This window comes from Salvelinus namaycush, chromosome 30 (assembly GCF_016432855.1).
Source record: "Salvelinus namaycush isolate Seneca chromosome 30, SaNama_1.0, whole genome shotgun sequence".
Lineage (NCBI taxonomy): Eukaryota > Metazoa > Chordata > Actinopteri > Salmoniformes > Salmonidae > Salvelinus > Salvelinus namaycush.
Window position 1 is genome coordinate 8,243,378 of NC_052336.1, and position 15,435 is coordinate 8,258,812.

At 41.9% G+C, this 15,435-nt stretch overlaps 1 protein-coding gene across 1 annotated transcript; it reads left to right on the plus strand.

Annotated features, from left to right (window-relative positions):
- Positions 1-12,131: 12,131 nt before the first annotated feature.
- Positions 12,132-14,862, plus strand: LOC120024788 (protein RIC-3-like). Its single transcript, XM_038969073.1, has 5 exons — positions 12,132-12,332; positions 12,463-12,490; positions 13,428-13,521; positions 14,365-14,522; positions 14,747-14,862. Exons 1-5 carry the CDS (start codon positions 12,132-12,134, stop codon positions 14,860-14,862), a joined length of 597 nt encoding a protein of 198 aa, XP_038825001.1.
- Positions 14,863-15,435: the final 573 nt, after the last annotated feature.

Below are 15,435 nucleotides of genomic sequence, written 5' to 3' on the forward strand. Positions count from 1 at the left end.
TCTCGACAAACAGCAGCACAGCGTCTGCCATTTCCTTCTGCTATGAGACCAATGTGTTTTTATTCAACAAGTGCAGGGGGCGGAGAAGGGAGCTATGTTATGTTGCTTTTCAAACCATTCACAGCCAAATGAACAGGACATTTTTCAGCCTTTTTATATGCTTTATGTAGGGATAAAACTTGAAATCAAATATTCAAACTGAGTCAAACCAGGCAATGGCTACAGCTGCTTAGAACTCATAGTACACAAGCCAATTAAATAAAATTGATAGAATCGGACTCAGTTTGGGCAGCAGTTCGTACACATACTGTGCTGCATTACACCTACTGTACAAAATACTCTTAATGATCTACCATTGTTTTTCTCTTGAAGTCAATAGGTATGCAATTGATGTCATTTTCCAGGAAGTAACCTTGTAGTTTTGTAGGCTTTTTGAATGGTATTCAGCGCAAAAACGTAATAAAAGGCATCAGGCAGAAGTAAATTAATCCACAAACCAAAATTTAATTTTAAATATAACTGTGTTTTCACAAATTTTATAATATAATCGCCAAGCCCATTCAAAAGATTAGGGGACATGATACGGAAGTAAAGTGGAAGAGGGGGTTACTTTCACAGGGTATAACGTTCTGTAGCCTAACAAACACGTGCTTTACTACATTGGCTCTTTCCCAGGTATGGCATCCTGTTCCTATATATATCCATACAGTGGTGAACTACACATGATGGTTCTTATAAGCCAATTGATGAGTACATGAAAGCCAGCTCCCCCAAAAGTCCCTGCAGTACAGCCTGTGTATATTTCATCAGTGTATCTTATATAACCATTTCTTTTTTGGTACTTGCATATTGAGTAAAAAGAGGAGAGATCCTCCATGCCGGAGCAAGAAAAAGTAATTTTTATGATCCTATCTCCAACTTCAAAAAAAGGGGGCTCAATCATGGAATCTTCAGTCATGCCACCAAAAACTGGAGGCGAGTAACCAATCTTTGATTAAGCTTCTCTTAGTGTCACAGAGGTTCTGTGAACTTGCCAGAACCCTGGCTTTGCTCTCACTTATTAAGCTCCTCAAAGATTCAGATTACTTCAAGCCATTTTCACTGGCATACGGCTTCAGCCAGCGTCTCATCAGAGAGCAGATTGAGACCAAATCACTCATGCATACACAGTTGGCTAGGAAATGGTAAGGTCAAAGACTATGGTAAAGCCAAGTATAATTAATGCAGACATATAGATTAAAAGCCAGGTTGTCACTGTGGGGACGTTATTAAAGCCATGATATATACAGTACAAAGCTTTTGGTAGGATATCTCTCTCACAGAGAGGAAAACAGGCCACTGAGGATTTTCAGGATCTCAAATTTTTTGAGGAATAAAATCAGCTCAAGCAATCTTATTTTACTGACAGTCAAAGGGGAAATGGTGTTGCTTGCTCAGTATTTCTTTTTTATCAATATTTTCCACAACACTGTGGATTAACATAGCTTACTTCAAAATATGAACCATGACGGTGTCATTTTCCATTAGCTTATTCCATCTCCTGTATTCATCATTACGTCTACAACTGTTAAATGTCAACCTTTGAAAGTCATCCTCTCCAATCCCATGCAGGGTCTTGCCTCACTGAAAAATAAGGCGCAACATAAAAATGAATAGAATGTGTTTCTTTCTCTGGTTGAGGTAAAGACTTTATAGATTTTTGCTGAGATAAAAGCTGCCACGTTTGTTCTAAAAATGTCTGTTTACTGACACCATTCTGAGAGCACAGGAAGATTATTTCAAATCGCATTATCTTTTTAGTTGGTGGTAAAAATGTTGCTTTAGGTTCATCAGGACATGAAAGATGTCTGACTGTAGGGCTGGCCATGGGGGACTTAGAGGAGATTTCCCTTCACAGTCTTGCCCAGGTAATTTAAAATAGAATGATATGAACAGTACAAAAACAGCAACATTGGCGTAGGAGACCAATGATAGAGCCTCTCAACAAATATCTAACAGTGGAATACAAAGCAATTGCCTTTGAAGCTGTGGAAGTCAACAGACCACAGTACTGAATTTGCTGAATGTGCAACAGCAAACCTATGGATCTCGACAACCAGAGGTTATCCCAGATCATGTGTTTAAAGGTTGAAAGCTTCAGAGCCTAGGTGTCATGGATAATACCTACTCAGATATCTTTAGGAGCCTCTTCTATCTCTCCCCTTCTCTCTGTCCTGGCTTAACTTCACCTCTGTCTGACAGTGGAGCTGCCATGCTATCGATCCTCCCACACCCCCACCTCAGGCCCAGACGGCGGGCACAAGGGCAGCCACTAAACCTGTGGGCAAAGAGAAAGAGGACCCCCCTACTGAATGCAATTGGGATTTGAGAAAGTTAAACACTTCTCAAGCACAAAATTCCAGCCTGGGCAGCAGAGAGGGGATTCTCTCTCCAGGCCCTGTGGATGCTCCCGATCAGGAGGTCAGTTCTATCATCACAGTCCCTCCTACCAGCCTCCCCTCCCCAGCATCCTCACCGCTGTGGAGGGGCTCAGCTCTCTCATTTACTTCAAACGCTCCTGTCAACACTTTTGCTGCTGCCCTTGACTCAAGAACGCCAGGTTGAGGTGAAGAAGGACGAAAGTGCAAAATGGAAGAAGGGGGATATTGGACAAAGTGTTGCAGAGAACGCTATTGGCTGCACTAGAGGGGGAGGGAGCCTACCTTGAGATCTTGTATTATACCCTGCCTGCGGTGACCTCAATGAAACTGATAAATATAAAGTAGAAAACATTCCATTGATACCAATGACCATGAAACATTACCTTGACAGAACAAAGTTAGTCATGATAGTCATAGCTTCATCTCCTGGTCTTGTCCATCCGTACGTTACAGAATCCATAGAAATGGAGCATACAGAGCTGAAAGCATGGCTTTTGAAAGCATAAATGGACCTCTGCTCTTTGAAAACCTATCAATACACATATTGAATATGGCGGTTAAAGGATGCTCTGTTGAAGGTCACCTGGAACTGAGTGTGAAAAGATAGGAAAGCCCTTTATTCATACGTTGACATGAATAGCTTAACTGTCCATACTTTCACAGTCAGTCCCAGCCAAGGTTCTAAGGAGAAGGAGTGGGATGGAGAATGGTGAAAAGACCTGCATGAAATGACCGTCAAATGATAGTGGTTTCATGGATCATCTACTGCTAGCTGTTACGGTTGTCACTCCTGTACATCCTCCCCAGTGGACAGCTTATTGCCATCCTCACTAGTAAACCTACCAAACATGATTATAAACAAAATATAAACAGTTGGGACAGCCTGTCAAACCCCTTTCACACCACACCCAACATACCATAGATGTCATATTCCCTCTCCAGAAGAATGAAGTATGGATCCACAGACACATGACCAGGAAGCTGACTGAACTACACACAGGTCTCAGGGCTTAAAGGGGGACAAAACAAGCTAAATGCAACCATTATGTGGCCTGTCAGAAACATTACTTTACCTTCAGATTAGCTTTTGCCTCACACCATATTCAGTGCTAAGATTAACTGCACTTACTCTGCACAGCCTAATATAAAGCTACACTACTGCGCCATCGACCTAACTACAACCCAGCACCTCCTCTGTTGTTCATGAGAGGTTAAGTGCTTTCCTTTCACATCATAGGTTCAATATATGTCCCAGTTTTAATCACAGATATTAATCAAATGCTGCCTTCTCATCTTCATAACTGACATTAGACTGGTCAAAGCCCTGCTCGGTGGATATATAACCTCTAAAAGTCAGGACCATGTTTGTACAGAGAGGGCTGAACAACAGAGCAGAACAGAGGAGAGGCTTTGGACTGGGGGAGTGCATCAGACACAGGCCAAGCCCAGAGATAAAAGCCTGGTACATCCATTCAAATGTACTCTCACAGAGTTCAGGTTGTTCAAGAGACAGGTCTTAGTGGTCATTTAGAAAAGCCTCCGTTCATGACGCAACAGGCATAGTGATGGGGCCAGGCAGTTCAACAGTGAGCCCCACAGATATTTACTAATGGAAGACAAGTGGTGTGTCGGGTACTACTACACAGCCATCAACCATCTGCTAAAGGGCTTCCATTGGACTGCTTTATTGAGTCATCTTGACAAGTATTACCGTTACTTTGACTGCCCTGTGAGAACTCCTGCATGGCCTTTATCTGTACAGACCTGTGAGTCTCATTAAACAAAAACCTGAAGCAGGGAAGGTGGATATAGGTTGTATCACCACAACAAAAGAACCGTGTTTACATGTCCAAGACAAGCATATTACATAGACACAATGCAGCGCTAGGCTCCAGTCCTGCAGCGCTCTCCCCCTCAACACCCCACCCCCTGGGGGTGAGAAGACCTTCCTTCAAAGATTATCAGTTAATCCAAAATGTGCAGGAGCATGAGACGACAGGAAAGGGACCAATATAAGAGGGTGGATGGAGGGAGCTTCAGCTTTTTATTTGTTTGTTGGCTTTCATATTAATCCATTGGAACACCACACATTTTTTCCTATTTTTGGGGCATGTGTAAATTATGTTTAAGAGCCATTAAATAGAAGATGAAATTTTCAATGGATAGCATGCGAAAGTATTAATTGTAAAGGCCATTATTTGGTGTCCATGAGGCTGAATCAGCTTAGCCACTCCATTCCCCATTTGCATACAAAATGCTTTATTTTGGCAATCAATGAAAGTGTTCCACTGTATGTGTAGCTTATCACATGCTTGCAGGAAATGGATTCCTTAGCCATCTCGTTAAATTCTGTTGATGCAGAACAATTTGAAACATGGCACAGGCTGCAATGACATTTAAAGATGCCTCGGCTTAATTATATTTTGCAAACATTTGAGGTGTTTGTCCTCAGGGATAAAGTGCCTCCACTACAAAGTTAACTTGTTAATAATTCAAAAATAATCTCTCTTTTTCGCAGAGCACTAATCATTATCTCCTATTAGTAGTGGTTAAGGGCATTCAAGGTGCCATGCACACACAGGGGAGACATTCTGCTGTTTATCCGCCTAGCGACAACTTTAAATGGAGTGCTCAGATGGAGCAGAAGTGCGACGAACTGTTTCCTAATTTTCTGTGATAAAATGCTTACCACGCAGACACTACAGACCTTGTAAACTTTTGAACCCCATGGTCAGGGAGAGAGAGAGTGGTTAAAAATAGGAGGAACTGGAACACTCACCAAAATGCCAGCTTCCATTCTGCAGGTTCTTGTAGTGCATGGTGTAAATGCTCTCTATTATGTCTTCACCCGGCACAGCCAGAAGAGGACTGGCCACCCCTCATAGCCTGGTTCCTCTCTAGGTTTCTTCCCAGGTTCTGGCCTTTCTAGGGAGTTTTTCCTAGCCACCGTGCTTCTACACCTGCATTGCTTGGTGTTTGGGGTTTTAGGCTGGGTTTCTGTACAGCACTTTGTGACATCAGCTGATGTAAGAGGGGCTTTATAAATACATTTGATTGATATTATCTGATAAGAGATAAAAACATCTATTAGGAAACGACAAAACATGCTCTGTAATGTTTGGACCTGTTTGTCATATTTCAACAGTGGTATCTTATCTGAGACTAACACAAACACTCAAAGTGTTTGATTACACATACAATACAGTATATCAATGTACCCAACATACTATTCAGCCGATTTGCGCTATTCCAATACTGATAAGACAAAACTAGCATATTGTTGACTGGAAATGAAACATTATGAGTTCTTTAAGCTCCAACAGAAAGATGCTTTAGTAATCCCAATCATAAACATACCTGAATATACAGTGAATCAGAATACACACAGTATGTGATTAATGTAATTACCAGAGAGAATGTATGTTGTCTCTTATGCTTTGTTTTAGTTTCTATGTTGATGCCAGACAGAAAGTATTTTAATGTAGATGGCATCAACATCGTCTTCTTCATTAATGCCCCGTGTGGCTCAGTTGGTAGAGCATGGCGCTTGCAACGCCAGGGTTGTGGGTTCGTTTCCCACGGGGGGCCAGTACAAAAAAAAAGTATGAATGTATGTACTTGTAAGTCGCTCTGGATAAGAGCGTCTGCTAAATGACTTAAATGTAAATGTAAAATGCGACAGCACAGAATGCATATCATTTACCAAGTGGCATCAGAAACACTCACAACAGAACATGTATACAGTATATTACATGAGCCTACTGTATAACAGAAAGTCTAAGCTTTGAGATACTGTATTCCTTTGAGTCGGCCTATTTCATCTGGTTGAGATGCTTTAAGGGCCACATATAGTATAACAGTATATAGGTGATACATGAGAGCAGTCTGTGGTCATCCATAACAAAGACTCTCCTCTCCTCACTATGTCCAGCAGGCTCCTAGCCCAGCAGCTGCACAGCTTCAGCACTCACCATGTCACCAACATGGCAGAGGGAGTCCTGGAATCAGACAGACAGAGAGGATGAGTGAACATATAGACAAAGACTGTATATTACCTGTGCTGCACTAGCCCTGAGGCCCTCCAGTACTGATATGGTATCAGTACCAGTACTGGTACCTGCAGGCATGTTTCTCCAGCCAAAGGGTGGGCACACTGAGCTGCAGCTTTACAACACTGCAGCTGTGGGCAAAATCCTGATGGAGCAGAACCAAGAGGGGTTCAATGATCTGTGTGTTTGTGTTTAGTGTGTGTGTGTTTAGTGTGTGTGTGTGCACTTGCGAGAAAGGGCACACATCCAGCATAGCGCAAATAAACCTGCAATTTCACTGTGTACCTCACACAGCGCAATGCCATGGAGATGCTGAGACACCTTAAATAAAATCATCTCCACCCCCGCTGGTGAAGATCAAAGTTGTATCAGGTGAACTTCAGCGGCGGCTCCACCCTGGTGGCGCGCCCCTCTGGAGCCCAGCACAGGGCTAACACAATCAAAGGGGAAGACACAGATACAGTTCACAGCTGAGTAACTCTATATGTCAAACAAAGCTAATCAATTGTTCATTCCCTCTGTGAAAAGACGATCAGCCATGGCTTACCTTTAAAATGATAGGCCAAGCGGTTGTAATTATCCTCTCTCTCTCTCTCCCTCTCTGTGGAACAAACAGAACAGAATAAAACACAGCTTGTTTTAGTTCCCCAGGATTTCAGTCATGGAAATGCAAAAATACTAAATTACTATTTTTGTCACAGCAGATGTTACAATTGCAGCATCCAGATGTAGCCTAACAAAAATTGTTTTTAGAATGTGATATGTGGATTTGGTTTTTGTTTCTGACCTGGTTTCTTTCCCAATAATGAACGTTTATCTGAATGTGTTGATGAATAAGAAGCTAGCCTTCCCTTTGTCTTTAAAGTCTGGGTGGAGATGCTGTATAGTAGACTCTCATCCAGTGAGTTGGGTCTCACCACTTGTACAACTCTGCTGCAGGTCTGATTACGGTGTAAACAACTCTTGAAAGCTAACCAGCAGACACATATGCAAGCTCTGAAACAGCACAATAGGTCTACTTCATCATCATCATCATCATTAGTGGTAATGGCCACTAATGGCCATCCATAGATAACAGAACAGTTGTTCTATCTCTATGTGTCCACCAATATTTGATGTGTATTGATGTGTATACAGGGCTCATCTGTGAAAGAGAACGTCCTGTTAAAATAAAGGTTAAATAAAATAAATTACTTCTCTATATGTTTTGGGTGAGGATAATCATAAAGTTTGCACACATTTAAATTTGATCCCATGGTCATTTGTTACCAGTGGATTATTCAAAGAGTTGTCGCAACTGTCCTTCTTGTGATGCTAATAAATAAAGTCTGACAACAGCAGCACTAGAGCCACTCAAGGACTGTCCTAGCTGTACAGCACAGCATCCTCCTTCGACTCCATTAATCCACCTCATTCACATTTCACAACTGTCTTTGTTCTATGAATATAAAGGCCTGGGATTTGTAACAGTGTGTCCTTCATGACACTCAAAGCCAGGTTCATCCACATCAATATCAAATAAAAAATTAAACCTCCTTATATAGGAGTGCACTGATTTAATATTTTGCCAACACTGAAAAAACCCTTGCTCCTACACTCAACTTGCAATTTGGAAATAAATTGACTGATTTAGACAGAGGCAGAGAGAGGGGGAGGGAAAACAACTTGATGTAAACCTGGGCCTGCTACGCGCTACCACTGAGTAAGGTGACATTGCACACCAAATCACTTGCATGAATATAGAGAAAGAAAACAATTTCCATTTCTGAAAGCAATTTTGTTTGGTGAAGGTGTGTTGATTGCCATGTATGTGAATCTATTGCTCACAAGACGTAGAGGAGCATGAACATTTCATAAGAGTCAGTGTTACATTTTGCTGTTAATATAACAATAAGAGAACCCAGGACTTTCATCTAAGGAATAAGAAAAACTTGTTTTTCCAAGTACATATAGAAGGGCAAGCACGGTAGCCTCCCTCTGTTGTTCTTTGTACACTGCTGAGAGGGAGCAGAAATTGCCTGACTTTTGCTGCAGCGAGTCTATTGTATTTTAATTGAGCCTAATGAAGAATAATTAAGTAATTAAAGACTTGATAAGAGAGAGGCGCAGTAAACAGATAAAGGCAGAGTGCCTAGTATTACCAATGTGCCACACTGCAGTGTGAATTGGCCATACTCTCACACATACCTTCTGCGTGGCATCGTCCAAACTAGAGGCAAATGACCAAAGACACTGTCCAAAATGTACCCACAGACCTTAGTATTTCATTCCTCATAATGGCTTCTCCATGTGTCTGTGAGCATGCATGTGGTCGAATTCAAAATGTAATACTTCCCAGTTGGATTTTGGAAATGGGAGTACACTGTGATATTTTCACCACTCTGACATTAGCAGGTTTTATTTTTTGAGTAATTGCACAGCGTGATGTGTACTTATGGGTTTCCATGAGAACCATCAAAGTCTTATTTTAACAACACTGCAATTATGGGGAATATGGAAATACATTTTGAGCCAATTCACAGTTGAGTTGACTCGAATAATAGGAAAATAAAAGTGAAATGGGGGAGGGTGACAGTGGTAAAATTAAACTCTCTTTTCTTCAAAGTACCCACAATTTAAGGCCAAGAATCACAATGAACGAAATCCCTAATACCCAGATATTGTTAAATGCTATGTGCTATAGCACATCCACAGTACTTTGAAGTAAGTGTGTGGTGCCAAAAACTCTCAGCATATCGCTCGCTATCTGCCGTATTAAACATCTGTAATCTCTGTTCAAATCATATGCTGGTTGGCACTGATAATCTACACATAATCCATTCCTCCAAGAGAGGGTACACAAATGCATATTTGTTTCCCAGGATTAAAAGATTATGGTGGGTGGATGGCAAATAATGTACACTGGTGGCAGTTTTCACTGAATTTAATTTCAACACGCAAATTGGTAAGACCTACAAGACCTATAAAGATTTGACTTTAACGCCACATTGTAAAATTATAATATCTTGAATAAAGGTAAGCAAAAGATGCTTGTGAGAGCTCCTGTACATTGATTCCATGCTGGCCATGCAGTTCACACTAACTGGGACTTGATCTGAGTGTTTTATGTTTATAATCTAAGTGTGAAGTTCAAGGATTACTTTGTGTTCCCAAACCACATTGGAGGAGGTATTTTGATGCGGCCTGCCTGAGATCAATGACAGACTGCTGTGAGAGACAGGGTGGCAACCTTCAGAGTGATATTACTGCAACAGCCACATTGTTTTCTTTCTTTGCATGCCTTCTCAAAATGTCACCTTTCAGGGAAAATGTAATTGCTTTAATAAATCTATGTATAGACCTCATGTGGCTAAACTATACATTCACACTCATCAAACAAAGTGAGTGGGCCCTAACCAAGGTCTATTGGACACTAGCCTTTGTGGACTAAACTCTGCTAGCTTCACCTACGCAGGCTACAGAACTATCACATAAAATAAATCATTCTGGGCAATTATAATTGCACAATGAACACAATTACTGTAGGCCAACTTTGATAATGAGATTAGACTAACATTGTCTCAGGGAGACCTTTGTCAATATTCCTGAAGGACTGATACTGTAGGCCTATGTGAAATATCAACCATATGGAACTATATCTGTAAAGTTTAGACTAGGGTAAGTATTTTGTTCGGTGACTTGTCATAAATATTTACAATCTGGCCTACTGCTCTGAATTCAAAATATAATAGGACGCTCGACCATCCTCCCTGTACCGCCTAGCCTATGCCATTGTAAATGGAACTTACAGAACTAACAGAAACCGCCATCTTTGTACTCATGGTAACTGACCCCGCCCTTGATTACAATTGCCAATAGCTGAGACGGTCAGTGCTATCTGGGATCCGTGTGACGTCCCTACCTTAAACTCGGCAGGCCTGGATAATTCCAGTCCTCGGGGCCTGATAGGTGTCACACTTAACTGCAAAAGATTCGACCTACAGGTTGTTTTATCATACTGAAGTGATTCAAAAAGTATTACACTAAAGGACAAGGGAATAAAATTGCGTTGCCTGATTGAGTCTAAAAACAGCCATTATAATGAGCCTGCCCTCCTATAGCTCCTCCCACATTGATCAGCCTACATTATAATTAGATTACAGACACGGAAAATGAAGGATGTTTTTATACATTTCAAATGGCCTCCTGTGGGTTCATAGACCAATCACGATGCGAATACAAATCAAAACATGATGTGATTGGTAAATGAGTTGCAGAAATCTGACCAATTGTATTTGCTCCTCAATTCATGACGCACCTTGGTTGGAGAGCGAGATAGCGGCAGTGTTCCTTTCCAATAGCTAAAGCTGCATTGCCATCTGATGGATATCTTCCGAATTACATCGTATGGCCTACTTTGTTGGACCGCGGATGACGCCTCTCATGGATGAGACTGCAAGCAGGCCTTGCTAGATATAATCCAGTATTGGTCAAATTAACGTCAAAAGTATATATTATTAACATTTTAGCTAACCCTTACCATTTTCCTAATCTTAACCTAATTATCATAACCTGCTACGAAAAGTAAAATCTGACGTTAATTTGATAAAAGCTTGGATGCCTTCCAGCCATGACTACTGCAAACTGCATGAAAATACACCAATCACAAAGCCAAAACAAAACAGGTCACTTCCGTTGAGCTGTAAAATCAGGAAGGATGCTGGAGGTTTGGGTTTCCACTAGTTACCACAGCCACAGAGTCCAAATTGACTATATCGTAAAAAATCGGTTTATGGGCTACATTTAAGGTGAGGCATAAAGTTAGCAGTGTGGTTAGGGTTAGGTTTAAAATCAGATTTTAAGAAGAACAATTGTAGAAATGGGCGGGGTGTAGCCATAATTATGACTTTGTGGTTGTGGTAACTAGTGACGACCAGATGCTTAATGTACAGCCAAAGATACTCCATTCTCTACTATCTCTGGTACAGTTTATCTGTGACAAAATGTCGATGACAACTATGCAGAAGGTTACTCTGATTTTCTGCTCTGTCCTCTGTGTTTCGTTTTTCCTTCCCTAAATAATTTTACAGAGAGGGAAGAATGATGTAGGGCAGCCCGAGGGTAAGGCAGCTTATCACTGATCCGTTCTGATGTTGATGTGCAGCTCGGCTTTGATGCTTGGAAGATAATTCCATATTTTGCGTATCGTTCTAGCCATCTACAAACCTGCCAGCAAAGCTAGATAATGTATAATACGTACAGTAACTGCATGTAACTATTGAATACAGCATTTCATATAAGTCTATGCATTTTGCCAATAGCCTACAACTGTAAGTTATTATAGCCTACAATTTTGTCATCATCATCAGGTTGTATGCATCTATTTAGTCTAGGAGGTTATCCTCTGTGTTCTACTCCTCATTGCCCTTGCCAGTTTTATGAACTCCCACACCATTCAAATAAAGTCATTGTAATTTGTCTTGTTTTTCCAGTTCTTCATTGTGACCATCTCTCTCCATAATATATTATACTGTATCTTTCACCCGTTATATCTGTCAGAGGTGTGCTGTGTTCAGTAAACTGTAAATTGATTAATCATTGAACGCTGCAGGCTTCTTCCTAGTGTGTTGATCAGTGCTCTCTGCTCTCATTCCTAGTTGTTCCTGGGTATTATCCTCCCATGATGCATCGCCTACAGATGCCAGAGGAGGGCCTCAGACAGTGGATGGAGGGGACTCATGACTCTGGACCCCACAGCCCTGAGGTCCTGGCTAAAGTCAAAGGCATGGGCACACTTCAGATCCGAGGAGCAACTAAATCCAATCTGATCAGCCAGGCCATTCCCATCTACGGATTTGGAATCCTACTCTACATCCTCTTCAAGGTAAGCTGCACAATGTCCACCCTAGACTGGCTCAGTCAAATGGATAGACAAACTATTTAGAGGCAGGAATGTAGAAGATGTAGACTATTACAGTTTTTAACAGCATCCATGTAATACCTATACTGGCTAGGAGTCCAGTGCATCCAGTACATTACAAGGTGTGCATACCATAAATGCATTGCTGTATTCACAGATGACAACTAGGCCTAAAGGAAAAAGTACTAAACTGGTATGCCGATTTCCTACAATGTCATTTGAAGTTTGGCAGAAGAAGAGGAGTAAGTAGACAGAATCATATCATTAATAGCTAGGCCATTGTGAATGACACAATGATGTATATGATGTGCCTTTTATCTCATAGCGCAGTTGATAAGAGTCCCATGCACCTGACCTCCCTAACACACACCATTTAGGTCCTACATTCCGTGATGATTCACCCTGATGAAAGACTAATGCAGGATATAGCACACCCTGCGAGGAGAAATGTCATCTGACAAATGAGCTCCTCTCTAACAGTCACCTCTTTCATGACTTTGAGGGCTTATTTTCAATCAACTTCCTCATTGTTTCATTGTTTTGATCGTTCCATTTGTCAGGGCCCCTGCAGAATGTATCAGTAGCTCCAATTTAAGCAACTCCGTGATAAGGTAGATTAGGATCCTGTCCAATTCACAGGGAGCTTTGTTCCCTGCCTTTGTTAGACCTGGATTAGCAATCAGAAGTAATGTTGTTTCAGCCCAGCAGTGTCTAATACCAATTACTGCATATATTTTGGATCAGCACTAAGAGGTTTAGCACCATTCATCAAATGAATGCCAAGGGGGTAGGGGTGGGGGACAATGTGACAGGGACGAGCATAGATATCTATTCATGTCCTATGTATCAATGCCACTCTCACCTTCCGTAATTAAGAAACATTGAGTCACAATGGTTGATTCGTTTTCATTCCTGAGTATTGAACATGTAGTTCTGAACGTGCAGAGTGAATGTTGAATCTCAAGGCTTTCTGCAACATTGGAAAGCAACTCTAGATACGGTGTGTGCGCGTGCATGAGTTTGCTCTTTACATCCCTGACTGCCATGTTTCCCTCCCAGCAGATGATGAGCTGACCCAGCTTCAGGAGAAGCTGCTGGAGACAGAGAGGGTGATGGAGAGGATCGTCTCCAGAAGGAGCAGCACTCCTGACAGGTAAACGGCCCATAGTTCCATTTACACACCACTTCTCACAGCCCAGATCTAAGAAAAGCCAAATAAATTACTCCATTGCAGGGATAAATCAGGGTGGACGCCACATAAAAATGAAAGGGCAAATTCTTTGATTAACTCTCACATATTCAGGCATTCCTTTGCTCATGTGCCATTTGTTTTTTTGTCTGGATCCAACTGTTAAAATATGACATGACAATCTTTATAGGTTCACACTCTTACCCACCATGCAAGTGTATATTTTGTGCTTCATGAAGATTGTACTTCATTGTAGATTTGATGCAACTTGAAGGAAAGCATGTACATTTAAAAGCCTCCTGTTTTACACAGAGATTGGGGCCACCATCCATGGAAGGTGAATATTCGATCTCCAATAACAGATAATATTCACTCTGATCTTTCTTAATAAGGTGTATATTAGATCAATAACATGCAATTAGTGGCTCTCTTCATTTTCACCCCATACTGGAGTAGATTTCCAATCCTTTTCAGAGACAAATATCTTCTTTCAGGACAAATCTCAGCTATTAACTTCTCTCTTTACTAATTTCTGCATGCCATTTTTCACCTCTTCACAATAACTTCCTAATATTGCTCATCCTAGAAGCAGTGTTTAGGCATTTCATTAAAATGTGTTTGACTTAATATTTGTAATCTGTGAAAGTGTTGCAGGAAGGCATAAAAGGTTATCATGAGCATGAATAATCTCCAGGCTATAGATAAAGATTGATCAGAATGAAAGCACTGTGGTATGAATGGGAGAAGGACCGCATTGGTATTGAGGCCCACTTTCCCCCCTCTCTGCTGCTCTCTGGTGGCGTGCAGCAGGACTAGCAGCAAGGTTAGAAGAGCATCCAAGCAGGAGGAGAGGTTAATGCGGAAGCAGAGTAAGATCAGCCGGGTGATGCAGGAGGTACGACTGATGGAGGTGGCCACACCTGAGATGGAGGCTGAGATGGTGCCCTACGCTGCTGACTGGGAGGGTAGGTTAACACAACACAGTAGGCTCCTCTGTCACTCACCACACATACAATAATATTCACATGAGGCTTTGAGTATTATTTATTGTACTTCTATAGAGTTATGACAGAGGTAAAGTGGAAAAGGTAAGTTAGCAAAACGTTGGACTGTGAGACAGTTGATATTCTGATTGTCCCCTCTGGTGGAGTGGGTCCCTGTCATTCCATGTCTGTGTCTCTCTCTCCAGGCTACCATGAGGAGACCTACCCCCAGTATGAGGAGCCCGGAGGCAGGCGCAGCAGCAGTTATGACCCCATCACCATCCTGGAGGAGCCTGCTGCTGACTCAGATACCCACTGCTGATGCGGTGGTGGATGAGGAGGTAGAAGAAGAGGACGCAGAGGAGGAGGAGGAGCAGTAGCTCTGCCTGCCCCCACCTCCTGAAGGAGGAATGGAAGAAACGGGTAGTAGTCCCAGCAGAGTAAAAAAGCTAATCATATTCAGCGACCACAAAGATGTGTTTCACTACCCTAAGCAGGATACGGTCTATGAATATAGGTATGAAGAGGAGGAAGAGGAGAAGGAAGAAGAGGAGCAAGTGGATGAGACAGAGGAAGAGGAGCAAGTGGATGAGACAGAGGAAGAGGGTGTAGTAGGTGATGAAGACCCACTGATGGAGTCCGAGGCTCTCAGTTTTAGTTGTGACGTCTGTAGTAATCCAGAAGCAGAAGAAGAGATGGAAGAAGAGTACATTCTACTGTCTCAGTCTGAAGAGACAGACAGCTTCACCCCACCATATATGTCTGGGGAGCTGGGGATTGGGAGTTCTCACAGGAGAGACAGAGGGCAGAGTCAATGAGGAAACTAGCTCATCCTAAACTAGCCTCTCTAGCCCTTTGACCTTACTGAATGTTCTGAATATTCCTCTCCTTATGC